At 37.4% G+C, this 26,405-nt stretch overlaps 1 protein-coding gene across 1 annotated transcript in view; it reads left to right on the top strand.

The window, feature by feature from the left end:
- ODAD2 (outer dynein arm docking complex subunit 2) overlaps positions 1-26,405 on the top strand; it is a 171,086-nt gene that overhangs the window by 112,688 nt on the left and 31,993 nt on the right. The window contains exons 17-18 of the mRNA XM_039254766.1: positions 8,306-8,494; positions 9,949-10,170. Coding sequence (XP_039110697.1) covers positions 8,306-8,494; positions 9,949-10,170 — 411 coding nt within the window. The remainder of the gene's footprint in view (positions 1-8,305; positions 8,495-9,948; positions 10,171-26,405) is intronic.

Below are 26,405 nucleotides of genomic sequence, written 5' to 3'. Positions count from 1 at the left end.
CATTTGAACTTGACACCTTTTCCTACTTATTCAGCCATCCAGACTTTACTAGCAGTACGAAGGTGTTTCATATTCTCTTTCGGTTACTGTTTTTGTTTGTCTTAGGAACTGTCATTGGCAAAACAGCTTCGTCTCTTTGGAATTGTTAACCCTCTAAATTGTGAAGACTCTTCTGACTGTTTATAAACTAGGTCTAACCTGGTAAATATTAATTGCTCATACTTCCAGGTCTAACCACACAGTGTATAGCAAAAAGACATGAGAAATCAGGAAACATACAGTTGACTTTTAGTTTTGTCACTGACTATTCATGAACCTTGAGCCTTCCTGTCTGTAAAATGAGGACATCATGCCTCCCACAGGCAGAGCTGTGAGGATCAGAGGAGACTGCATGAGGAAGTCCTTTGTAAACTGCAAAAAGTTAGACTTTGTTATTGTTATGACTAATATTATTCTAATTGGGGGTTTTTACATTAGAGATGAAAATTTGAATTGTGCATAACCAATATCGCACCAGTGGCGAAATTGGCAAAGACTAGTTTTTAAGATATGTGAGAAGGTGGAAAATGTGTTGAATTTGCCCAGTCGTTGAGCATTAGTGAAAGACAGTATTGGCAGAATAATTACTTTTTCCATCCTCAAATATACTGTCTCCCTTTCCATAGAAACTATGTGAGGCAAGATGTCATATGTTTAGAATCTTTAAACAGATTCTAAAAGAGAGAGAGAGACAGAGAGAGAGAGAAAGAGAGAGGTCTTACCTTCCAAACAAACAATCTTTGGCAGGACCTATAGGTAGGTTTGAGTCTTAACTGTCCCACAGATTGTAAACATTACAAGACCTTGGTGAGCCATGCCCATGATCTCATTGAGACTTTGGCTCCCTCTATCTCATACCATGCACCTTAGGAAGTTCTTGGAACAGAAGCCGATGTGATCATTGTTATTATTTCTGCCAGTGTGGCCACAGTGCTGTGGCTGATAAAGCAGTGAGACAACCAGAAGTCACTAGGTGATGAGGTCGAAGTGGTCTTCTCCATTTATATTCCATGTTACGTAGTTACATTATTAATGCATAATGAATGCTCTTTGCTTTTTAGTGATGTGACTGTGGCTAAGTATCTTAAAGTCATAGTCCCCTTATTATTTTTATTTTTTTCACAATTCCACAAAGATTTATTGGAAGCCTACTGTGTGACAGACACCAGACCATATCCCAAGGGAGAGTCAGAGAACGAGACCAGGCAGCTCACAAATTCATGGGAAAAGGACCCATAAGAAACAACTGCAATAGAATGAAAAAAAAAAAATGGCTACAGATGCCTTTGGTTTTAAGTAGCCAAAGTGGATTGTCGGCCTGGTTGATTCAGTGGCTTGACAATGTCATCAAGGACCCCAGGCTATTTTCCTCTGTCTGCTCTGCCTTTCTCAGTGTGACCTGTGATTACTCCTTATATAAATAGGAGAACTTCCAGAAGATTCCTTGGAGACATCATCTCAGAACTCACTGGCCATAATTGGGCCGTATCTAGCCTACTCCTAAACAAGTAATGGTAGAGGCAATGAGACTTCCGTGATAGGCTTAGGCCAGTCAAGGATTGTCTCTGGGGTTTAGACACACTTTCTCCAGGTGCATTTGTGTAAGAGTTATACACCCAAACAAAATCAAGCCTTGGGAAATACTGGAGAATGAGGGAATGGATTTTAGAGAAAATCGTCTACAGGAATTTAAAGGGGAGGGAGCGGATCTACTGAGAAGGGAAGTGGGGGAGGAATTTTATGGAGGAAATGTTATTTTAGCTGGTATTAAAAGGAGTCAGTTTTCAGGGATGAGTAGGAGTTTCTGGGAGCCTAGAAAGGCATCCAGGTAAAGAAAATAACGTAGTCAAAGATGGAAAAGAACATGGCCCTTTAGAGAACACCAGTATTCCTAGAGGCTGCAATATAGTTGATGCAAAAGGATATGCTGGGAAATAAGACCAGAAGGTGAGGTTGAGTGAGATAGGGAAAATACTTGAATGTCATGCTAATGATTTAAACCTCATCCTGAAGAAAATGAAGCCAATAAGCATTTTAAGAAATCCATCATCCTTTTGTCTATGTCTTTTTAGTCTTTTGGAGATCTGACGGTCAATGTCAAGTGGATTCCTCAGAAGGGCCTATGTTAACACATTCCCTGGAGTCTTCCATGGTTTATAACACTTTTATACTTGAAGGTCATTTCGACCAGATATTAGAATGTTGATTCACATTTCCTCTTGAGTAGTTTACATATGTTATTCCCTTTTCCTCTGCATAAAAACATTGCTATTAAAAAGGCTAAGGATAATATCTTATTCTTTCCCTTGGAAGTGATTTGGTCTTTTGCCTAGATGACCGAATAATTTTTTTTTTATTAAAGTCTAACAGTTGCACTAGAATATTTCTCTATGTTAGCACATTCTGGGCCAATTTTCTCAGGTACATAGGGTGACCTTCCTGTTTTGTTTATTTCAGGAGAACGTTTTCTTGAATCCTGGTTTTTAAAATTTGCTCTATTAAATTGCTTTGTTTTCTTCTTAGGGACTCACTATGCATATATTAGTTTCTCTGCCTAGTCTTCTGAATTTTTTGTTAGCTTTTTCCCACCATTTTTTAAAGTTAATTCACTTATTTGAGAGAGGCAGAAACAGCATGAGTGGGAGAGAGAGAGGAGAGAGAGAGAATCTCAAGCAGGCCTCACACCGCCAGCATAGAGCCCAAAGCAGGGCTCAGACTCACGAAGCCATTGGATCATGACCTGAGCTGAAATCAAGAGTTGGATACTTAAACCACTGAGCCACCCAGATGCCCCCTCACCTCTGTCATTTTTGGACTCTCCACATATTCTATTAATTTAAAGGTATTACCCATTATATTTATTCATTTTTGTGTCCCTTTTGGTTTATTCTTCATTTTCAAAAATGTATTTGCTTTCATGTCTAATTCTTTGTGGATGGGTTTCACCTGCCTTTAAAAATTGGGTTTTTTACGAACCACCCAATTTATTTCCCTTTCATTGCTACTATAATTTTCTTTTCTTTTTTTTTACCTTTTTAAAAAAATGTTTTATTTATTTCTAGGAGAGAGAGAGAGAGACAGCATGACTAGGGAGGGTCAGAGAGAGAGGGAGTCACAGACTGAAACAGGCTCCAGGCTCTGAGCTGGCAGTCAGAACAGAGCCCGACGCGGGACTCGAACCCACGAACCGTGAGATCATGACCCAAGTGAAAGTCGGACGCTTAACTGACTAAGCCACCCAGGCGTCCTGCTTCTATAATTTTCTTCTAGCTCATTCCTTTTCTTCTAGCAATTCAATATGGAAACTGGACATAGTCTTTTTGTTTTCCTCATTTGTAAGTGAAATGAGTTTTCATGGTGTTTTAGGAGGAGATGTGGACCAGCATTGCATTTCTAATTTCATGGTCCTCGAGATCCCATTTCCGTTACTTTCCCAGTGATGGAGAGTAGACTCAGACTGCTTTCCTCTCCTCCTCACTTTTTACCTGGACTCTATCACTTCTTCACCCCATTGTCCCTGCCTTGCTCTGTTTGGATGCAGCTCCCAGTAGTTTCTCCTTAGTGCAGGGCTTCAACCTAGAAGGAACCTTCAGTTTGTAGTATAACGGATTCACAGGATTCAGACCACAGAGCACTCCAGCACCATCAGGCCTGGCGGCATTTTGGTCTTATTCACTAATCAGTGTGGGATCCCTGGTTCTAGGGCCTCTACAAGTCCCTCTTTGTGCAGATTTCTGGTTTCTTAGAGCATGTGGGCTTTGTAATTTAAGTAGTTTGCCCCAATCTGCTTGTACTTAAGGGCCCATGACAATATCTTGTCACCTAGTGTTTCTGTGCTTTTGTTTTGCTGCCACTAGTTTCTCTGTTTCCTTAGGGAGATTCACAAACTGTGCCAGCATCATCTTCCCAGAATTCCTCCAGTCTTTCTTGAAAAATAAAAATTGTTCTGTAATTTCATAATTGACTACTGTTTTAGCTTATTGACACACGTAACATCACTTAGAAAAGTAAAGTAGGGAGGGGGGCTGCACGTTGGAAGCCCCTGCAATTCTAAGAGCCATTGTTTTTGCTTTTGAGTTTACGCGTGCATCTGGATTGAGGAGGTGGTTAGTTAGGGTTATGAGTTTATTTCATTTGGACCAATAATTGCAATATTGTAGGGTGGCTTGAATACTGGGCCAAGCAGGCTTGAATTCAGATCCCACTCTGCCATCTCTCCTTGTGCTTTGCACATATTAATGTATTTCTCTAAGTTTTTCCTCACCTACAACATGGAAATAGCACTCCAGCAACAACCACTACTAAGTGCCTCAAAGGGCAATTTGGATTAATTTATGTGGGATATTTGACTGAAGGTTAATAAATTAAACTTTTATAATCTTTTGATTTGATTGCACCCTAGTGTATAGAGGTGTAATAAGGCGGCAGTGTAGAAGACACTCGAAAGTATAATCACTTGTTTTGTATAAAAAGCTTTATTAGGAGCACCTGGGTGGCTCAGTCAGTTAAGCGTCCAACTTCAGCTCAGGTCATGATCTCGCAGTTTGTGAGTTTGAGCCTCGCATCAGGCTGCATGATGACAGCTCAGAGCCTGGAGCCCGCTTCAGATTCTGTGTCTCCCTCTCTCTGCCCCATCCCCACTCACTCTCTATCTCTCTCTCTCAAAATAAAATAAAACATTTAAAAATATATTTTAAAAAGCTTTATCATAGAATTTTAGGGAAAATGGCAAATATTTTCAAATTAATTTTATTAACACATCCAAATGTGAAAGTGTGTCCTGTATTTAAATGTGGTATTGAGAACAAGGCCGTTAGTATTGTTTGCATGGTCCCCATAGCAATCAGGGGAGGCAGGTTGTTGTGGAAAAGATACTTTCCACTTACACTTGAAAAAAACCTGATGGGGGTCCTGCCTTCACCATTCTCTAGAAGTTTAGCTTGGTTGTTATGTCCTCAGTGAAAGCTTCCTTTTGTAGCTGTGAGTTTGAAAGTTAATTCAATGGGGTTTCTAGAAACTGGCCAGCAACTTTCACAGAAACTGGGCATACAACAATAAACATGACAGAACGAGTCCCTGCCCCCTTGGAACCTATGTTCTAGGTCAAAGGCAGATAAATTTAAGTCACTCCTGCAGAGAGCAGTAAGTGCTGTAACATAGAAGAGCCAGGTATTATAGTAAGAGCAGCTTAATCCAGACTCAAAGTTCAGGAAAGCCTCGCTGAGAAGAATGTTACCTTAGTTGGTAGCTGAGGCTATGTGGAAAGTCCCAAGCTAGTGGGGAAATAGACAAAAAAAGCCATGTGCAAAGATACAGAGACATGCAAGTGGCACATCTGAGGACATGAACTTAAAAGACTGATGTTCCTAATACTGGCCGAAGTTCAGACTCCCAACAGAGATTAAAAAAAAATCGTGGGCCCCACCCAGACTTAATGAACCACATTCTCAGAGAGTGAGTGTTAGAATTCTGATTATTAACTCCTGGGCCAGGGCAGGGGGGTGCGAGCACTGGCTTGGGGCTTGTGTGTAGGGGGTTGGAAAAGGGGATCAAGGCAGACAGGTGAGGCAGGGAAGCCAGGGCACACATATAACAACCATGAAGGGCTTGTTAACCACATGTGGAGTTTGGTTTTTATCCTCAGGGCAGGAAGAATTGTCCAAGGGCAATGGAAGAGCTAGGGGGATGGGGAATAAGATGTTCAGATTTATGAATATAAGTCCACTAAGATTACTAGAACACGGCCCCTTGAGAGATAGAGGCTAGTTTATGAGCTTCAACATCTTTGAAACCTCAGTCTTTAAAATCTAAAATGGGGGCACCTGGGTGGCTCAGTCAGTTAAGTGTCTGACTTCGGCTCAGGTCATGATCTCATGGTTCATGGGTTTGAGCCCCATGTCGTGCTCTGTGCTGGCAGCTCAGAGCCTGGAGCCTGCTTAGAATTCTGTGTCTCATTCTCTCTCTGCCCCTCCCCCGCTTGTGCTCTGCCTCTGTCTCTCAAAACTAAATAAAAATGTAAAAACTTTTTTATATAAAAAAATTAAATCTAAAATGGAAATAATATCTACTTTGTGTGGTTATTGTGAGGTTTAACTGAGATAATGTATGCAAAGTGCCTGATATATGATTGGCACTCAGAAGCTATTAATTTCTCTCTCTGGAAACTCTTGGCTTTATCTCCCTGACTCCATAAAACGATCACCCCCCACAACTCCAGTACAGCGCTTTCTGCCCATGGGTCCTGTCCCTGTGCTTTAATAAAATCATCTTTTGGTGCACACACACACAACGGTATTAACTTCTTGAGAAAGCCATGGAGCCAAATAATTGGACATCACACAGCAACTGGCATACATCAGGGCAGTGAGGATTTCTGTGTAACCATCCATTTTCAATTTCCTCTGACAAATTCTTTTCCCGCCCACACGTACAGCACCAACACAGAGAACCCACTTCTCCCTCACTCGCCATCTCTCACATGCATTACTTCAATTACGGTCTTCCTACTGACAACTTCCAAATCTACGACACCAGTCTGGTTTTCTTTCCTGAGCTCCAGAGGCACATATGCAACTGACTTCTGGATATCTCTGCTTAAATGTCTTGTAGGTATATCATTCAAATTAGGCTTCCTAATATGAAATACCATCTTTTCTCACCGCAAGAACACAAAACAACACCCTGCCTTTCCAACATTAGCTTGACCATAGGGTCAAGCCAGGAACATGGGCATCACCATCAAATCACTGGTCCCCATCTTCTCCAATCAGTGCTCACAAACCCACACCACTTTCTGCAGGTCCACACCATAACCTGGACCTGCCACCACCTCTTAACTGAGCTAACTTAAGTTAGTTAGTTAGTTCGAGTCCCCAACACATTCTTTGCCCCAACATCAACTCTGCAATCCTGAGAGAGCTATTGTGATACAAAATTGATAAAATGCCCTTTCCCACTCCTCCCTTCCAAGACACATGCTTAAACCTTTTCCAGTGGCTTTCTCGTGCCCTTAAAATGAGCTCCATACTCTCTACCCAGGCTAACAGTAAAGAGCCTTCAAGATCTCAGTAAGTCTCATTTTCTCCCATTCTCCCTTTCATACTTACGCTCTAACTACACTACAGTAAAAAAAAAAAAAAAAAAGGCACCTCCTCTCTCATTCTCAGATCCGTTTCATGATTATTCCTCCACCCTGAATCCCCTTCACACTGGATAACCTCTTATCTTTTAGACTTTAGTTTGCCAACATTCCTTGAGGGGACGCACTTGAATGCCTCCCTTGTGGTGGGTAATTGCAGCATCTTCACCTCTTTCTTCCTAGTGCTGTTCATTACACTTATTTCCTAATGTCCCTCTTCCCCACTGAATGGCAAGCAACCTGATAGAAAAAGAGCATATACAGTCAATCCACATTCTTCACAAATTCTGGTTGGGAATTTTCAACCTCTTGCTAAAATTTTTGTAACCCCGAAATCAGTACTCACAGCACATCCATGCTCATTCTTGGACGTGCACGGCAAGGTGAAAAATTTGAGTCACCCAAAATGCATGTTCTCAGCTGAGATGGAACGAGATGATTCTCTGCCTTGTTATTGTTAGCTCCCATACTGTTAACAAGCATCAATTTTGTAGCCTACTTATTGCCAGACTTTTCACATCTATGTGGGTTTTGTTGGTGATTTCCCTATTTAACATGGCCCCTGCGTGTGGCACCCAGTGCTCTCTAGCGTTTCTAAGCACAAGGAGGCTGTGCCTTACAGAGAAAATTCGTGTGTTGGAGAAGCTTCCTTCGGGCATGACTTGTAGTGTGGTAGTGTCCATGAGTTTAATGTTGATGAATTAACAATATATGAGGTAAGATATCCTAAGTGGAAAACCCCATAAAACAAGGTTATCTATTGATCAGTTGACCTAATGCTGCATTTCCCCTAGAAACAATGGTTCGGTTTTTACTCAGTTTTTGTAATGACTTCATAAAGCATAACTACTACAAATAAGACTCAGCTGTATTACTAACTTCTGTATCCCCAGTAGTTAGCACAGTGACTCTCACATAATAGTTATTCAATAAATATTTGTTGAAGTTAAATTGTGTGTATATATACATATGCAAACATACATAGGAATTATGTATAACAAATAAGTTGAATTTTGTTTTTTATGCCAAAGGCTTCACAGCTTTATCCTTACTTTCTGTTTTGTTTTTTTTTAATGCTAATCATAAGATTATTTTTTATAACATCTTTTGCTTTCAATTGTTCTCTAGGATGCTGGAGAAATGGTCCGTTCCTTTGTTGGTGGTTTGGAGCTTGTTGTCAACTTACTGAAATCAGATAACAAAGAAGTTTTGGCAAGTGTATGTGCTGCTATTACCAATATAGCAAAAGATCAAGAAAATTTAGCTGTCATTACAGATCATGGAGTTGTCCCTTTACTGTCCAAACTAGCAAACACAGTAAGTAACATATCCTTTTATTTTAAATGTATATTGTCTTAAGATATCATGGGGTAGTGGTAAAAACCATAAATTTAGAGTCTGGAGACCTGGATTCAAGCTTAATATCTATCACCTATTAAGTATGAGATTTTGGTCAACTAATTTAATTTAATTTCTGTGAGACTAATCAATGTGAAAGTATATTCTAACTGTACAATTTAATATGCAATATCCTTGTAAAATAGAGGCTGTTTTTTTTTTTTTTTTTTTTACAAATAGTTTATTGTCAAATTAGTTTCTACATAACACTCAGTGCTCATCCCCAAAGTGCCCTTCTCCATGCCCATCCCCCCCTCCCCCCCTCATCCATCAGTCCTCAGTTTTTGTCAGCATTCAAGAATAGAGGCTGTTTTTTATTTGTCACTGGCACGTAAAGTAGTGCCAAATATAAATGTTACTGTAGAAGTGTTAACTATCATATTCCATCACCACCATTATTATCATTCATTATCCTTAAGATGATTGTTCATGCCAACATTACAAGTTAAATGCTCTTCCCCAGGCTTAGCAAGCTTGGATTGATGGCATTCTTGAACTAGAAGACTTTGGCAACCACTGTATTATTTATTCAGAGCTGTGCCAGATAGAATAAGCAGCCTTGAGAGATAATGACTTCACCATGACCAGAGGTATTTGAGCATAGCTTGGGCTACCTCTTGGCAGGAAAGTCATAGACCAGAAATTCAATCACTGGAAGGATGCTTGGTTTAGAAGACTTTTTAGGGCCAGTCTAATACTGAGTTCCTAAGAATAACTGCCAGATTCAGCTAAGGACACCGAGTTGTTGTCTCAATCAAGAGGATAGTACAATTATTAAGCAGAAAACTATATCCTATTTAGTTATATCTATAGCAGTTAATTACGTATTAAAAAAAGGATATAGTGTGAAAAAGGATATAGAAAAGAAAATGGCAGACTCAAACATATCATTGTTTGCTGCACTGCCTTCTCCCTCTTGGGAATCAAGATATATTATTGATGTAGAAGTATTCTTAGGGTAGAGGTGTAGACTTAATCTACCTATGCCAGCTAAGTGAAATGCTCCCTTAAGAATGTCCAGTATTCTTTAAATACATTTCTTTTTTAACTAAAGCACTTGCTCAAAAGGAAATCAAGCCTTGAGCAAATAACAAACGCCAGGCACTTGATTACCTTTGAGTATATTGACTATGTACAGTAGTCAATAAAAAGAAATTAAATTTTTTAAGTCATAAAAAGAAAACTCAAGATTGAGCCTTGGTCCATTGGGGACCACCAAAATACTAATTTCCTTCAAGACACCGCCTGAATAGCCACTTAGCCCCTCTCCCTTGACTCACTGACATTTTTTTGGATAATAAACATCTAGCACAGAAACATGACCTCACAGGTTCTTTGCAATGCATGTACCACAATTCATTTCCTTTGTGCAGAATAATGATAAACTGAGGCATCATCTAGCAGAAGCTGTTTCACGTTGCTGTATGTGGGGCAGAAATAGAGTGGCCTTTGGCGAGCACAAAGCAGTGGCTCCATTAGTGCGTTACCTGAAATCAAATGACCCCAATGTGCATCGAGCAACAGCTCAAGCCTTGTACCAACTCTCAGAAGATGCCGACAACTGCGTCACCATGCACGAGAATGGTGCAGTAAAGGTACAGTTGATTGACCTTGTGGTTTAGTCCAAAGCAGGTATATGGAAGCTGGAAAGAAACTTACATAACAATAGGGTTTAATTGATGGGGGGAGTTGGACACACAAAACTGACTATGTGTTGGGTCATGGCTGCAGCTGAACCATGTGTTAGTATGGTACATCCTGCAGAAAAGTTGGAGATTGAATTTTTCTAAACCAAAGATTATAAAACATACTTCTTTAGTAATTGCTCTAGAATTTGAATTTGATTCAGGAAAATGTATAGCACATTAATAATTAGTGACATTCATAATTCCACTTAATATATTATTTACTTTGCACTTAAATAAAATATTGGCATGAACTCAATAGCAAAGGAGCTGACCGAAACAACAACTAGACTATAGTTTGATGGTCTTAACCGTAATAGCAAAGGTCCAATTCAAAGACAGACTTTTTTGAAAAAAAAAAATCTGTGCATCAAATTTTCTTTGCCTTTAATCAATCAATACACAGGTAGGAGAGCTTCTGCACATAGACTTTATATATTGATACATTCTGTTATTGGACAGGTCTTGCACAACCTAACATTCCATCAGTAGCATCTTTAAAAAAATGAAACTAAAATTTAAGCACCCTAGTACATATGCTTAGATAATTGCCAGTTCATTTAAGAATTGCCAGTTCATTTAAGAAGAGAATTTCTAGGCTACTCAAAGTCTTAATATTTAATAAAGTTTACAGTTTAATTGACATAAATGCCAGCTGCACATGCAATTCTAAGTTATTTCTTCATTTTTTAAAAAAATTTAATGTTTATTTATTTTTGAGAGACAGAGCATGAGCAGGGGAGGGGCAGAGAAAAAGAGAGACACAGAATCTGAAGCAGGCTCCAGGCTCTGGTCTGTCAGCACAGAGCCAATGCAGGGTTCGAACTCACGAACCATGAGATCATGACCTGAGCCAAAGTCAGACGTTCAACTGACTGAGCCAAGGCACCCCTGAGTTATTTCATCTTAACACAAGTGAAGAGATAATCCAAAATCACTTAGGAATTGTATTCTTCTATGTAAAGTAATGAAACTGTGTTCACCCACCTGCACAGCTTATAGAAAAAGAAGGCAATAAAAATGATTAGGAAGAGGGGATAGGAAAGAGAGAAGCAAAGAAAGAAAATAGGGATTGTTCTGTTCTAGAACCCTTTGCTGGTTCATCTTAGGGTCTCTTGAGGGCCTCTCCATCTCACCTATTTGCATTCCTAACTACCAGCTATTTCTACTGGAGAGTGACTATAACAAACAGGACACTGTTTTTTTGTAAGTTACTCATCACAATATAGCAGCAGCCTAATCATGAGCTCTCCCTCTTGGGACCATGGCGGTAGCATATGGACCTGTGTCTTCCTTCTCTGGTTTTCTTTAAGGAGGAGGAAAATGTGGATGTGGCGAGTGGGTGTTGGTAGAATAAATGGGGTTTGGTGCTTGGCTATGGGAAATAAAGGAAGGAGTGAGTCAAAAATGACTCCAGGTTTTAGGTGAAGAGGAAGAGGAAGATTCTATTAGCCAAGATCGTGCAAGAAAATATTGGGCACATTTAGGTGGTTACAGTACCTGAAGTAAATATGTTACAATGTTTAACTGCTAACATTTCTGACTCCAAATGCATATACACTTTATCCACTATTTTGGCAAATCCCTTGTTGTTTTCATTCATTAACCACAAGTGTACCTTTCTAGTCAAAAGCATATAGTGTTATTTCCTAGTCCTACATACATTCCTGCTGTAGCTGCCCAGGAGCAATGCTAACAGACTCTTTGACAATTACCAGAGTCATCCTGTCATCCAGTTCATAAGTGGTTTATTCTAGAGTTAGTTCCTTCATCATACAGTTTCCCTAACAGCAGCAGCTGATGTTATCACCTAGCTGTCTTATGCCAACTGATGTTTATTCTATAATAACAGTGAACAAGCTTGAGGGTCTAGAATAGATTGGTGTATCAGTTTCTACTGTGTTCGATTTAAATGGTCAGTTTGAATTTCAAGTCTAGAGCCACACTGTTCAGTGGAAATGTAATTCAAGCCACACATGTAATATTAAATTTTCTAGGAGCTAGAATTTCGGAAAAGATAAAAAGAAATGAAATTACTTTTAGTAATAAATTTTATTTAACCCAATATATCCAAAATATTCTTACTTCAACATGTAATCAATGTTAAATATTTTTTTGTATTTGTGTTTTATACTTATGATACATCTCAAAGGGGACTGGCCATAATTCAAGGTCTCACTAGTGACTAGTGCCTTTCTTATTGGACAGTGCAAGTCTAGAGGCAGGAGAGAGAGAGGAAGATCAAAAAGTATCAGTGAGAGGCCATTAAGTCACAAATGAGGGTGGATGAGTTGTTTTTGGCAGAGAGTTTAGAGAAGCTGGGGAAATGTCTACATTTGCATTCACAGAGCTTATATGATAGGAAGAAGAGCTGTTAAAGTAACTTCAAGAAGTTAACAGGTTGTCTAGGAGTTCTAGAAGCCAGAGGAAGAGGGAGTTTCCAAAGAGTTTGTGTTTAAATACTGTTAAGTGGTCAACAAGTATTTCCTGACTCCATTATGTTGAAAAGTAATCCTGGTGTTAGAACCTTTCCAGGTAAGAATATCTTCTATATGAACTAAGAAATCTCCTATTCTGGTAAATGCAGCATGAGAGGAATAATATAATCCTCATCCTCTTTATGATTTTACACAAGCCTCCTTCTCAAAAGCATCAGCCCAGGGTCTTGCATCATTACAAAACCTAGTGAACATGGATGCAGATCTGCTGGTAACTCCACTGAAAGTATGAGAAGTCTAGGGGATGTACCAAGGTCATTTGATAATTATAACAAAACCGCAACACAGGCAAGTAATACAAGAGAGAAATATGTTGCAGGAAACACCGAGCAAAATGAGCACTTCCCTAAGACAGAAAAAGTGATCAGCTAGAAAGATGATGAGCACCTATAAAAGGCATTAAGCTCCCTTCCCCATTATGACATTGGCTTTGTTTTGCAAATGTCTATACCAGGCAGATGAAAGCTACATTCTGGCTTATAACTTTCTGGAAGACAGGAAATTGAAGAGATTGCAGAAAGTACAACCCAAAGTGGGTCCAACAGAGAGAGGGAGGAGCAAGCAGTTCAAGTTGGGTAGAAGTGAAAGGGTTGTCTTGGGAGCCTCCCAGACTCAGCACATGAAGTGGCATTCCAGAGAGTAGGAAGCATGAGCCCAGAAGCAAATACACCCATGGTCCTTGAAGCCTGGCACAGCACAAGAAAAATATCACTAACACTTTTGAGTCAAGTAAAGGGACTTCAGAGGCTAAGATCACCAAGTAATTCTTGGTGTTTATATGCATTCCACACACTTAATGTTTGATCAAACTGTAATATTTTCTGTTAATTAAAACTCATGGTCTTACGTACTTTCCTCACACTCCAGATACTCCCTGGAGTGCTGGGGATAGTCCATTGGTGATGTGCTGTTAAGTTACTTAGCACTAGTATGTCAGTGACTATGTTATGATACCAAATATAGAGTTATATATAGACTTACTTCTGATTGGCTTTTTTCTTGTTATTTGCATTTATCCTTTAAGGTGAGAAAGAAATGGATAACTACTTAAGGATTCCAGCAAGTTAGATTTTTAACTCTAATATTATATATACATATATATATCAAATGTTTTCCCTATTTCATTTTTATTTAACTTAAAACATGTAATAGCTTTATAATTGACATATACATGCACATGTGTAGAATGTCAATTTGAAAAATTTTAATGTATATATAAATACCCAGAAGCCATTATTAGATCAAGACAATGACCCACCCCCACCCCCTAAAGTTGATGAAGTCCAATTTATCTTTTTTTTTAATGGACCATGATTTTGGGGTTTTGTCCAAGAAATATTTGCCTAATACATAGTCACAAGGATTTTCCATGTTTTAGTCTGGAAGTTTTATAACTTTTTGGTTCTGCATTTAAATCTGTGAATGATTTTGAGTTAATTTTTGTTTATACTCCTAGGGGGCATCTGAGCATCATTTGTTGAAATAGTGCCATTTCCCCACTGAATTTCTTTTGTAATTCTGGAAAAAAATTAATTGAATATATCTGCTTTGTTCCATTATTCTGTTTGTCTATATTTATACCAATACCACATTGTCTTTATTACTACATTTTTATAATAAGCCTTAAAGTTAGGTAGTATACATTATCCTTTTTCTTTTTTTTAAAGTTATTTTGGCTATTTTTAAACCAGTTTGTTAATTTCTACAAGAAATGCTTTCTGAGATTTTGATTGGGATGGCATTGAATCTGTACCTTATTTAGGAGAAAATTGACATTGTAACATTATTGTCATCTGACTCATAAAGAAGGAATATTTCTCCATTATTTTTGTGTTATTTATTTCTCAGCAATATTACATAATTTTCATCACATAGGGCTTTTACATCTTTTGTCAGATTTACTCCTATGTAAATATTTTTGATGCTACTCTAAGTAGAATTTTTAAAACTTCAGTTTCTGATTGTTCATTGTTTTTATAAAGAAATTTAATTGATTTTGTGTTTAATCTTATATCTCACAATCTTGCTAAATTCACTTATTTGATCTAGTAGGGTTGTGAAGATTCTGCATAGATTTTCTATGTAGATTTTCTACATAGACCAGGGGTCGGCAAACATTTTCTCTAAAGGGCCAGATCGTAAATATTTTAGACTTTATGACCACATAAAGTCTCTGTTGCAGACTCTTCTTTCGTTGTTGTCATTATTTACAACTATACAAAATGTAAAAACCATTCTTCATTCTTTGAGCCATACAAAAACAGATTGTCAATTGCCAGTGTCTCACATAAACAATCATGATTGTCATCTACACAAAAAGACTTCTCTTTCTTCTTTTCTAACCTGGATGCCTTTTATATATTTTCGCCTGACTTAATGGGCCAGAAATTCCTGTACAATATTGGGGAAAAAAGTGATAAGAGCAGATATCTTAGTCTTATTCCTTATCTTGGAGGGAATACATTCAGTCTTTCACCATGAAGTTTACTATTGGCTGTAGGTTTTTGTTGGGGGACTTTTATCAGGCTAAGTTTCTTTTCTTTTACTACTTTAATGAGGATTTTTAAAAAAATTTTTTTACATTTACTTTTTAATGAGAGACAGAGATAGAGCACCAATGGGGGTTAGAGAGAGAAGGAGACACAGAATCTGAAGCAGGCTCCAGGCTCTAAGCTGTCAGCACAGAGCCTGATAAGGGGCCTGAACCCATGAACCCTGAGATCATGACCTGAACTGAAGTCAGACGCTCAACCGACGGAACCAACCCGGTGCCCCAAGGATTTTTTTTTTAAATCAGGAATAGACACTGGATTTTGTCAAATGCTTTTTACTGTATCTATTGAGATTATCTTATGGTTTTTCTTTTAGCATTTGTTATCATAGAGAATCATAGTGATTTGGTTTAAATATTAAGCCAACCCAGCATTCTTAGGATGAACCTGCTTGGTCACAGTATATTATCCTTTCTATACATTGCTGAATTTAATTTACTAAAATGTTGCTTAGAGTTCTGCATCTGTGTTCATGAGGGATACTGGTTTGTAGTGTTCTTTTCTTGTAATGTCTCCTTTTTGCTATCACAGTAATGCTTCAGTAAATGAGTTGGAAAGTGTTCCTTTCTCTTCAGTTTTCTGGGAGAATTTTATAGCACTGGTGTTATTTGTCCCTTAAATGTTTGGTTGAATTCACAAGTTAAGCCACCTGAACCTAAAGTTTTCATTTTCAGAAGGTATTAAACTTCAAATCAAATTTCTTTAGTCAATATAGAACTGCTCAGTTTGTTTTTTTGTGTGTGAGCTTTGGTAGTTTGTGTCTTTCAAGGAATTAATTCATTTCATCTAAGTTGTCAAATGTATTGGCATAAATTCGTTCATAATATTCTCTTATCCTTTAATATATATATTTTTATTATGACATTTTCTTCCACTCTTGATATTAACAGTTTTTGTCTTTTTTCTTGATCAGTCTGACTAGAAGTCTATCAATGCCATTATCTTCTTGAAGAACTAACTTTGTTTCTTTGATTTTCTCCCTTTTTCTGTTTTTTATTTCACTGATTTCTAATGTGATCTTTCTTATTTCCTTTTTTCGATTACTTTAGGGTTTCATTTGTTCTTCTTTGTCTACTTTCTTAAAGTATAAACTAAGATCATTGATTTGATATCTTAATATTTGCTAATAATAATACTTAGTTATATAAATTTCCCTCTAATACTGTTTTAGCTGCATCTCAGAAATTTTGATAAGTCATGTTTTTATTTTCATTCAGTTAAAAATACTTTATAGTTTCCCTTTTGATTTCTTCCTTGACCCATGTATTATTTAGAAGTATGATATTTAATTTTTAAATATTTGAGAATTTTTCCATTGGCCTGTTACTGATTTAATTCGATTGTAGTCAGAGAACATATATTACTTGACTATTTATTTTAATGTGAGCTTTTTTCTGTGACCCAGAATGTGGTTTAACTTGTTAATGTTCCACATGTAACTTGAAAAAAATGAGTATTCTGGTGTGGTTGAATAAAGTGTTCTATAAAGTTTAATAAGGTCAAATTGATAAATATTGTCCAAATATTCTATATCTTTGTTGATTTTGTAACTATTTGTTCTATTTATTATTCTGTGAGGCAAATGTCTTGACCACTACATTACAGAAGTACCTGTTATTGTAGATTTTCCATTTTTTTCTCACAATTCAATCAGTTTTTTCTTTATTCATTTTGAAACTCTTTTATTAGGTGTGTAAGTATTTAGGAATAGTATGTCCTCTTGATGACCCTTTTATATGTATGAAATTACCTTTATCCCTTGTCATATTCTTTGTTTTGAAATTTGCCTTTTCTGCTATTAATAGGGAAACTCCTTTCTTTTGGTTAGCATTAGCATGCTAAATTCTATACTTGTTTCTGAACTTTTACCGTATTTGTGTATTTTTATTTATTGGTTATTTGTAGGCAGCATTTAATTGGGACTTGCTTTTTTTATTCAAATCACAACTTCTGCCTTTTGGGGGGAGGGTGTCTGCACTATTTACATTTAATGTACTATTGACATGGTTGGCTTTAAATGTGATATTATTTATTCCCTATTTTTCCCATCTTTCTTTTATTTTTGTCATCTTCTTGGCTTAATTGAATACTTTTGAACATTCCATTTTATCCCTTTTTGGTTATTTATTTATTGTTTCATTTTTATTATTTATGATTCTTTGTTAGTTTAATGGTTGCTTTAGAGGTTGTAGTGTAAATATGTAATTTGGCACAGTATCTTCACGTTATATTATACACAGAAACATATAGTTGAAGAATCATACAACACTGTGTCTCCATTTTTGTCCTCCTGGCTTTTGTGCTATCGTCATGCATTTGACTCATACATGTTGTAAACTTCACATTGTCCTTGTTTTGGGCTGTATATATAAATTATCAATTATAGAGATTTAAATAAATTGGGAAAAGTGCTATTTATTCCTTTCTATAGATGAAGATTTTCATCTGATATCATTTTCTTTCTGCCCAAAGGACTTTTAACACTTCTTGTAGTACAGCTCTGTTGATACATTCTTTCACTTTTTAAAATGTATGTATATATGTTTGTTTGTTTGTTTATTAAAGAGATAGAGAGTGAGCAGGGATGGGGCAGAGAGAGAGGGAGCCTGTTGCAGGGCTCAAACCCACAAACTGTTGAGATCATGACCTGAGCCAAAACCAAGAGTCGGATGCTTAACCAACTGAACCACCCAGGTGCCCCTCTTTCATCTTTATATGTCTAAAGAAGACTTTATTTTGTCTTTGTGTTTGAAAAATATTTTTGGTAGGCATAGGATTTTACAATGACATTTTTCCCTTCAGTAAACATGTTGCTTCATTTTATTCACACTTGTGTTGTTTCTGAGAAGAAATCCGCTGCCATTCTTATGTTTGTTTATTTATGTGTCATTTTTTTACTACTGCTTTTAAGATTTTATCATTTTCACTGATTTTGAGCAATTTGATTATGATATGTCTTGGTGGTATTTTCTTTATGTTTCATATGCTTGGGTTTTGTTTAGCTTCTTGGATCATTAAGCTTATAATTTTCATCAAATTTGGAAAATTTAGAGCCATTATTTCTTCAAATACTTTTCTCTCTCTCCTCTTTCTACTATCCTTTAGAAACTCCATTTTCTCCTATATTTGGCTGCTTGACATATTCCCACAGCTTCTATGGCTTTGGTCATTTTTTTCAGTCTTTTTTCCTCTGTGTATTTTAATTTGGAATGTTTTTATTCCTATGGCTTTAAGTTCAGAAATTATTTTTGCAATGTTTAATTTACCTTTATTTCTGTCAGTGTGTTTTACATCGCAGGTAATATAATTCCATCTCCCCAGATTAGATTTGGGTCTTTCTATATCTTTCATGTCTCTACTTAACATGCTGAGTCTTTCCTCTAGCTCATATGAAATCCAGTTCTGGTAATGGTTCTAGTATCATTTCCAGTTTGCTTTCAATTGGTTGATGTTTCTCTTTATTATGGGTCATGTCAGACACTGACTTTGCAGGGGAAAAGGATTTTTTTTATTAAGTTTTTTATTTTAGTTCCCATAGAGTTAACATACAGTGTTGTATTAGTTTCAGATGTACAATATAGTAATTCCACACTTCGGTGCATCACCCAGTGCTAATCACAAGTGCACACCTTAATCCCCTCTCCTATTTCCCCCATCCTCCCTCCCATCTCCCCTCTACTAACCATCAATTTGTTCCGTGTAGTTATGAGTCTGTTTCTTGGAAGGCACTGAATTTTAATGTGTTGAGTGATAGTGTCTATAAATATTCTTGAGTTTTGTTCTGGGATGCACTTATGTTACTTAGAAACAGTTTGATCCTTTCAGTTCTATGCTTTGTTGGCAAAAAAATAAAGCTAATTCTTACCCACTACTGAGGTAAGACCCTTTTGGTTACTCTGCCCCACACCCATAAATTATGAAGCCTTTCACTGAGTGGTGGGATCAGGCACTGTTTGACCTGTGTGAGCCTCAGAGATTGTTCCAGCTGATCTTTCAGGTGGGCCTTTCCTGTCCTGGGGTGTGTGTAGTTTCCTCACACACAGATGCTGATAGGTTCTGTGCTAACGCTTCAGGTGCCCCTACTGCAGGTCTCCATGGTTCTGTGCTCGCAGAGTTCTCTTCTCTCCAGTAATCTTCTCCGAAGACACCAGTCTGCCATGCTTGGCCTCCCAGCTCGGGGAAGCTGCCGTGCTTCGCTCAGGTTTTCTCTCGCTGTGTGGTGGCCTGTAAACTCTCCAGGCAGCAGGCTGGAACAGTAGAGTTTGCCTCTTGAGTTTTCCTTCTCTCAGGGATTACTGTCATTTGATGCCGGATCCAGTATCTTAAAAGTCATGTTGCTTTATGTATTTTAACCATTTTTAAGTTGTTTTAGATAGGAAGATAAATATGTTTCCTATTACCCTATCTTGGTATGAAGTGGAATTCTTATTTTCTTTTTATGCTTTCTTTATACGATAAGATCATGGAAGGTGAGAGCTGGTGGAGGTGAGTTATCCATTCTAAACACACAACTTGCAGGTAAGGAATGTAAGGCCCAGATTAGTGAAGTACCGAAAACCACACAATCAACACATGGCATAACATCATAAATGATTGTGATGTATAGTTTAGGGCTGTTTCCACCAGATGAGTGAATTTCAAGCCATGTCTCGTAGACTGTTAGGGTTTCCCTGGGAGGGATCAGGGCGCAGTACTCAGGGCAAGGGGGAAGCCAATGCTGGGTGTGGGGGGTGGTCACCTACTTTAAATAGAGCAGTGATTTTTTTTTCCATTTTTTCTATTAGTAATTATGCATAAGATCTTGTTTTGAAACAGCTTTTTGTTGCCTTAAAAAGAATTGAAAATTACTGCACTAGGCCATGCTGCCCTTTAATAGTGTTTATGAAACCCAGTCAAAGCCATCTTTTTCATATTTATCTAGCACTTTGCTTTAATTGGAAGGTTTACAAAATAAGAATCTCATCAGTGGGAATTCAGAGTTTTAATCTTAATTCTTTGCTTTCTTACCAGTTTACTGCATCTAAAAATCTAATACAAGAATGATTCTTTAAAGCCACCTTTTTTTTTCTTTTTAAGTTTTCCTTGGAGGGCTCTAGACAATGCTTTTTCCCATGAATGATTCAGTGGTCTTCTAAATCCAGGGAGCCCTTGGAAAAATCAAATGTGTCTAGGATGGTGTGGGCTAATAGAATGCTTGTCTCCTTCATCCATACTAGCTCTGTTATAATGAATCCATCTTGCATCTGCTAAGTCACCACCACTACATCCCAGCAAAATAAATCTCCCTCCCCTTCTTGAAAGCTAAAGGTGACAGACGATACAAAAGGGAGCCATATATAAATATAGCAAAAGAGATAATAATGAAAGTAGTACCATTTTCATTTATGTGGCTTTCCGTGTGCCGGATGCTGGTCCAAAAGCACATCCATGCATATTCTTTGATTCGGTCTTCTCCATTTTTCAACAAGGTGAGAATTGTTATTATCTCCATTTTGGAGCTAAAGAAACTGAGTCACATAGAGATTAAGTGACTTGCCCAGAATCAGCTGGGTCATAAGGAAAGGACCTAAGAAATATGGTCCCAGAGTCTGTTTTCTTAATGCCCACTGCAGTTTTACCCTTCAAGGAGTGCCTTGAAGGCTTATGTGTGGGTGTAGGTGCCGGTGTGTAAGGCTGTGTGTGGAAGATTAAACTTGGTGGAGAAGCTGCTTTCTGAGACAGAGAAGCTGTCTGGGAAGGCACAGTGGGGGATAGGACTTGGCAAAGAACATACTTGTTTTCTGGTGGAATGGTGCCCATCCTTGGTACAGCCCTCCCATCCTCTCCTGGAAATACCTCCCCAGTGCTCCTTCTCTCCTTAGTTTTCATGATTTCCTCGCCTTGCTTGCTATGCTTGCTGCCTCTGCATTTTCTTCGTTTATGACAAGTAAACATCATTACTGGTAAGAGTTACAGCATATGAAGTTAAAACCAGATGATTTTGTGATTTTTTTTAAAAAAATATTCTATTTCTATGTAGTACATAGACTTTAAAAGGAGTAGCTATATTTTCCAAAGGTAATGACGTATTAGTTAATTTATTTAATAAGAATGGCATTTTATGTTGTATGTGTTTGTATGTATTGACACATATATGTATATATTTGCATTTTTTAGAATTAAGAAAATTGAAACTAAAAACACTGAATACATGATATTTGGATTTAATTTAAGCTGTTTTCACTAATTTATATCAATTTTCTACACCTATCATTTACATGAACTCTATTCCATAAGTCTAAGATCTTTCTGTAAAAATAAGCTCTTTCTGTAAAAATAAGATCTATAATAATAATGTGAAAGTCATCTTTCATATATCTTATTTTTACTTTTAAAAACATCACCCACCACCAAGGGACAAATTTCTGGGTACTATAAATACCATTAATTATTATACAGTATAAAGAAAACCCTCTGGGGCGCCTGGGTGGCTCAGTCAGTTAAGCATCTGTCTTTGGCTCAGGTCATGATCTCATAGCTTGTGGGTTCAAGCCCCGCATCAGGCTCTGTGCTGAGAGCTCAGAGCCTGGAACCTGCTTTGGATTCTGTGTCTCCCTCTCTCTCTCTGCTCCTCCCCTGCTCACATTCTGTCTCACTCTCCTTCAAAAATAAATAAACATTAAAAAATAAATAAATAAATAAAAATAAGATATATAAAAAGTGATGTTTTTTACTTTAAAAACATCACCCACCACCAAGGGACAGATTTCTGAGTACTATAAATACTGTTAATTATTATGGTATTTATAAGAAAAGAAAGGAAAAGAAAACCCCCTGGGGCTCCTGGGTGGCTCAGTCAGTTAAGTGTCTGAATCTTGACTTTGGTTCAGGTCATGATCTCACAGTTCCTGAGATTGAACCCCACATCCAGCTCCGTGCTGACAGCATGGAGCCTACTTGGAATGATCTCCCTCTCTCTGCCTCTCCCCTGCTCTCTCTCTCTCTCTTTCTCAAAATAAATAAACTAAAAAAAAAAAAAAAATGGAAAAGAAAAACCCCTAATGAAAGAAATTAAATTGAAAATCTAAGTTCACACTGGAAACCAGGAACAAAAAGCTCATGCCTCTTAGCACGTCATGAATAAAGTGACTATTCTTAGCCTTACAACTTCTTACAACTCAGAGCCTTCATGTCTCCTTACAAAATACTCTGAGTGCTATGGAACGTTCCCAACAGTTACTCCTGGGCCATGTTCATGTACTGTGGTCCATTGCAGCACCGTTTCTCAAGGGGCTGTCTAGAGCCCACCTGTCTAGAAGCAATTTGGAGCTTGAAGAAAATAAAATAAAGATTATTGGACCATACTCTGAATTGACTAACTCATCTTCTCCATGAGTAAGACCAGGAAACTGTATTTCAACCAAGCTCCTAAGGTAACTGAGAAGCACACGAAAGCTTAAGAACCACCAATCCACAGGACTTCCAATGGCAAGAGAGCCACATGATCATTGGCATTCGTTGGTGCGGAACACAAGGGAAACAAAAATCAACCCTCTCAAAGGAAAAGGTTAAAGAACTCTTGAGGATGGTGAATCCATTGCATGGAAAGCTAATCCATCCAATAAATACGACTGTGCACGTAGAATGCTCCAGGGAATGATGTCATGCTGAACAGAATGTGTGCCTCTGGCCCATGTGGAATTGGGATAGGCATGTAGTTGTAGTTCAGCTTCTCAGTACCCCTGGCAAAAGTGAAGCCCGTCTCCCTGGGGCACTTTATTTGCTCCTCATCAAAGAAAAAAAAACAAGGAGAACTTTCTGCTAATACTATAAAAAAATAAGTTCCTGTAAGTGTGAGAAGACAAATTTACATGTTAAGTAGTTTAAGATACTAGCCTCAAAGCTAGAAGCTTTGAAAATAAAGAAGATCTGACCCAGTACGCCAGACCCTTGGGCAATCCAATTAATGCCATTGCCTTTGAAAGTGTATCAAAATGCACTATATTATTGTCTTCTACAACACTACTTCCTAAGTTTTACCCTGTTAGCAGAAAAACATGTAATATTTACATGGCACACTAGAATAAATGGACAAAGTTGCTGGTGGCTTGGAGGCAACTGATCTGGGGCCTCTCCTGGCTCTTCAAGGACTTGCTATTCAAAGTGTGGTCCCAGCCAGAGAGCAACAGGTGCTTGTTAGAAATGCAGAATCTCAGACCCCATGGCAGACCTACTGGATCAGCATCTGCATTTTCACAAGATTCCCAGATGGTTTGCACTCACAGTAAAGTTTGAGAAGCACTGGGTAAGGAGTACACTGAAACTCAGAACAAAGAATTAAATGATGCTGAAGTATTCCTTCCATGATTGCCTTTATGAACTATTCAAATTTGATATAGTTTTAATATTTTCTCTAAAGTTGGCCTAGATGTATGTTAAATGTATAAATGTAATTTAATTTTTAGGCCTTCATAAAACTTTTTATATAAATTGCTAAAATTCCTGATTTGGGATCAGAACATGTGGTCACTATAATTTTTCTAACACCGATTTAAGTATTTCATATTATTATCCCAAACAACCAGTTAGACAAGAAAATCCATAAGTCTTCTACTTTCAATATAAGGCAATCTTTTATTTGTCCTTACATTGCTGACTTCGTTATTTCAGGGAGACTCTCTTCTAACATCCTGTATTTGGATGAATTATTTAGCCTATTTTTGAAATTAATTTATTAAGTTTAGATGCTAAATTTTACAGTTATCTCTCAGGTAATTGTGATGTGTAGAGACACTCTTCATCAGCCAATTGCTTTTCAGCCACTGTAGCCTCCACCACAATCATGTTCAAATTTTGTATATTTACACAGGTTATTGGAATGATTTGTCATTCAGTATTGATTCAGCTCTATCCTTCCTAACCCTCAGGATATTCATGCACAGACTTGTGTGTAGACAGGCTGTTTATGTTTTATTCTTAAGACTTAATATTTCATAATAAGTGGACTCAACGTTTTAGTTTTTAAATGATGATACCAGTTTCTAATTTATTCCAGATACTGCTTTCCAATTTATTTTAGATACTAGTTTCTCATTTGTTCTAGGGGATATAATCTATGTTACTTTATGTATAATTGAGATATTCTTTGCAAATTACATAGTACTTATTCAACATTCTGAGAAACTTATGAGTGGATAACTTGAACATGACACTTTTTAAATAATCTTCTACATGTTAAAATGAGAATAAGTTAGGTCTGTTACAAATAGGGCTGCTATGAGCATTCTTGACAAGATTTTTGGTAGACCTATATATATACTTATATATATATACTATATAGATACATACTGAATGATAATTGGTTTTAGTAATTATTACTAAATGGTTATTTTACTGTACTGATTTCATGCCAGATGAGACTTACATGTAAAACTTGAACATTTTTTTGTTCAGAATTTTAATTACCTAACTGACTTGACTTTCTCTTTCAGTTTATCATTTAAATTTGCTTAGAGATTTTACCATGGGGAATTATCTTTTAGTTTCTAACTTAAGTTAATCTATATGGAGATGGTCTATGGCTTTATAGAATTTATTTAAAGTACTTTTACATGCTTCTGACTTTCCCTTTTAGCAAATTAATCCTTCAAATGGTTGAAGATTGATAACTATTTGTGAAAAGAGGTGATTCCACCATACTTCATTCCCCTATACTGGTTATTAATTTATTGAAATCAGAGGAAAATAGGCACTGCTAATTGAGAGCAAGACCTTGAAAAGTGGAGTCAAGAATGACCACACATGTTTAGTGCCAATCCAGGAAATGACTCCTCCTTCACAAAGGTATCCCTTTTCAGAGCGGTAGAATAAACACACAGTATACAGATTCTCCACACAGAGAGGACATGACCTATTCGTCACTCCCAGAATTCAGGAGGAGAGAGTAAGACCAAGGGTCTCACAACTCTCTCAAGCACTATAAAAGGGGCCTGGTAAAAAAAAAAATTAAGTGAACAAAATAATTACCAAGTGTACTTAATGCTATGAAAGAAACAAATGGGGTTGGGTGAAGAGTAACAGAGGGCTAACATACTTTGCACAAGGAAGGCAGAGAAAGCATGTTGGAGCGGGTGCATCTAAACTAAGATACGAAGGATGAAGCCAGGAGAAGAGTTTGCAGACAGAAAGTATGTGCAGAGGCCATAAGGTACGAATGTACTTAGACTTTCCAAGGACCTGCAGGAAGATCAGGGCAGCTGAGGCTGAGTGACTGAAGGGGAAAGTGACACAAGATGTGTTTGGAGAGCTGCAGGGGGTTGAGGGGGGCTGGATTACATGGGGAGTGCCAGACCATAGTCAAGAATTGGGATTTTATTCTAGTGTACTGAGAGGCCACTGAAAAATTGTAATTAGAACAGTACTATGATCCGAGGTGTGTAGAGAGCAGGTCAGAAAGAGTGGAAGGAAAGAGCGCTGTGGGAAGATGGTGAGCTGTCAGTGCACGAGAACATGTCAGCCTAAACAGGACTTCGTTACAGATTAGATGAGAAATTAAGGGAACAGGAAGAAGTAAAGATTTATTCACAAACCTATTTTTTAAACAAGGTTTTTACTATAAAGTGAGAAATAACCACAGTGAGAATAGTTGTTAGCAAGCCCCTTTTAATTTTAAATTTCAGCAAATAATTTTGAATTGCCCATTAAATGAATAATTAGCAAATATTAAAATATTAGCTTAATAATACGAGATTGAAGTGCTTTCCCTTGACTAACAAATACATACAATAAATGGCTGTATATGTTTTATAAAATGTAAATTACAGGGTAATCTCTCTTTAAAATAGCAGCCCATCACTGAGTGGTCACTGCTGAGGTAGATGCTTTATTTCTTATTTCATTTAATCTTTGCAGTAACCCTGTGATGCAGGCTTTACTGTCCATATTTTAAGGATTGGGAAGCTTTAGTTCAATAGTCTAAGTGATGTTTCAAGTCCCGTAGATAGAATTCAGGATCAATTGGGATACAATAAATTGCAAGCAATGTAAATAACTCAGAAAAGCTCAGGCACCAAAGAGGATATGTGGATGTTTGAGAGATTTCATGGGCAAGAAAGCA

Source organism: Hyaena hyaena, unplaced genomic scaffold (assembly GCF_003009895.1).
Source record: "Hyaena hyaena isolate Hyena2069 unplaced genomic scaffold, ASM300989v1 scaffold_498, whole genome shotgun sequence".
Lineage (NCBI taxonomy): Eukaryota > Metazoa > Chordata > Mammalia > Carnivora > Hyaenidae > Hyaena > Hyaena hyaena.
Note: the sequence above shows the minus strand (reverse complement) of the source record. Positions and strands in the feature narration are given on the sequence as shown.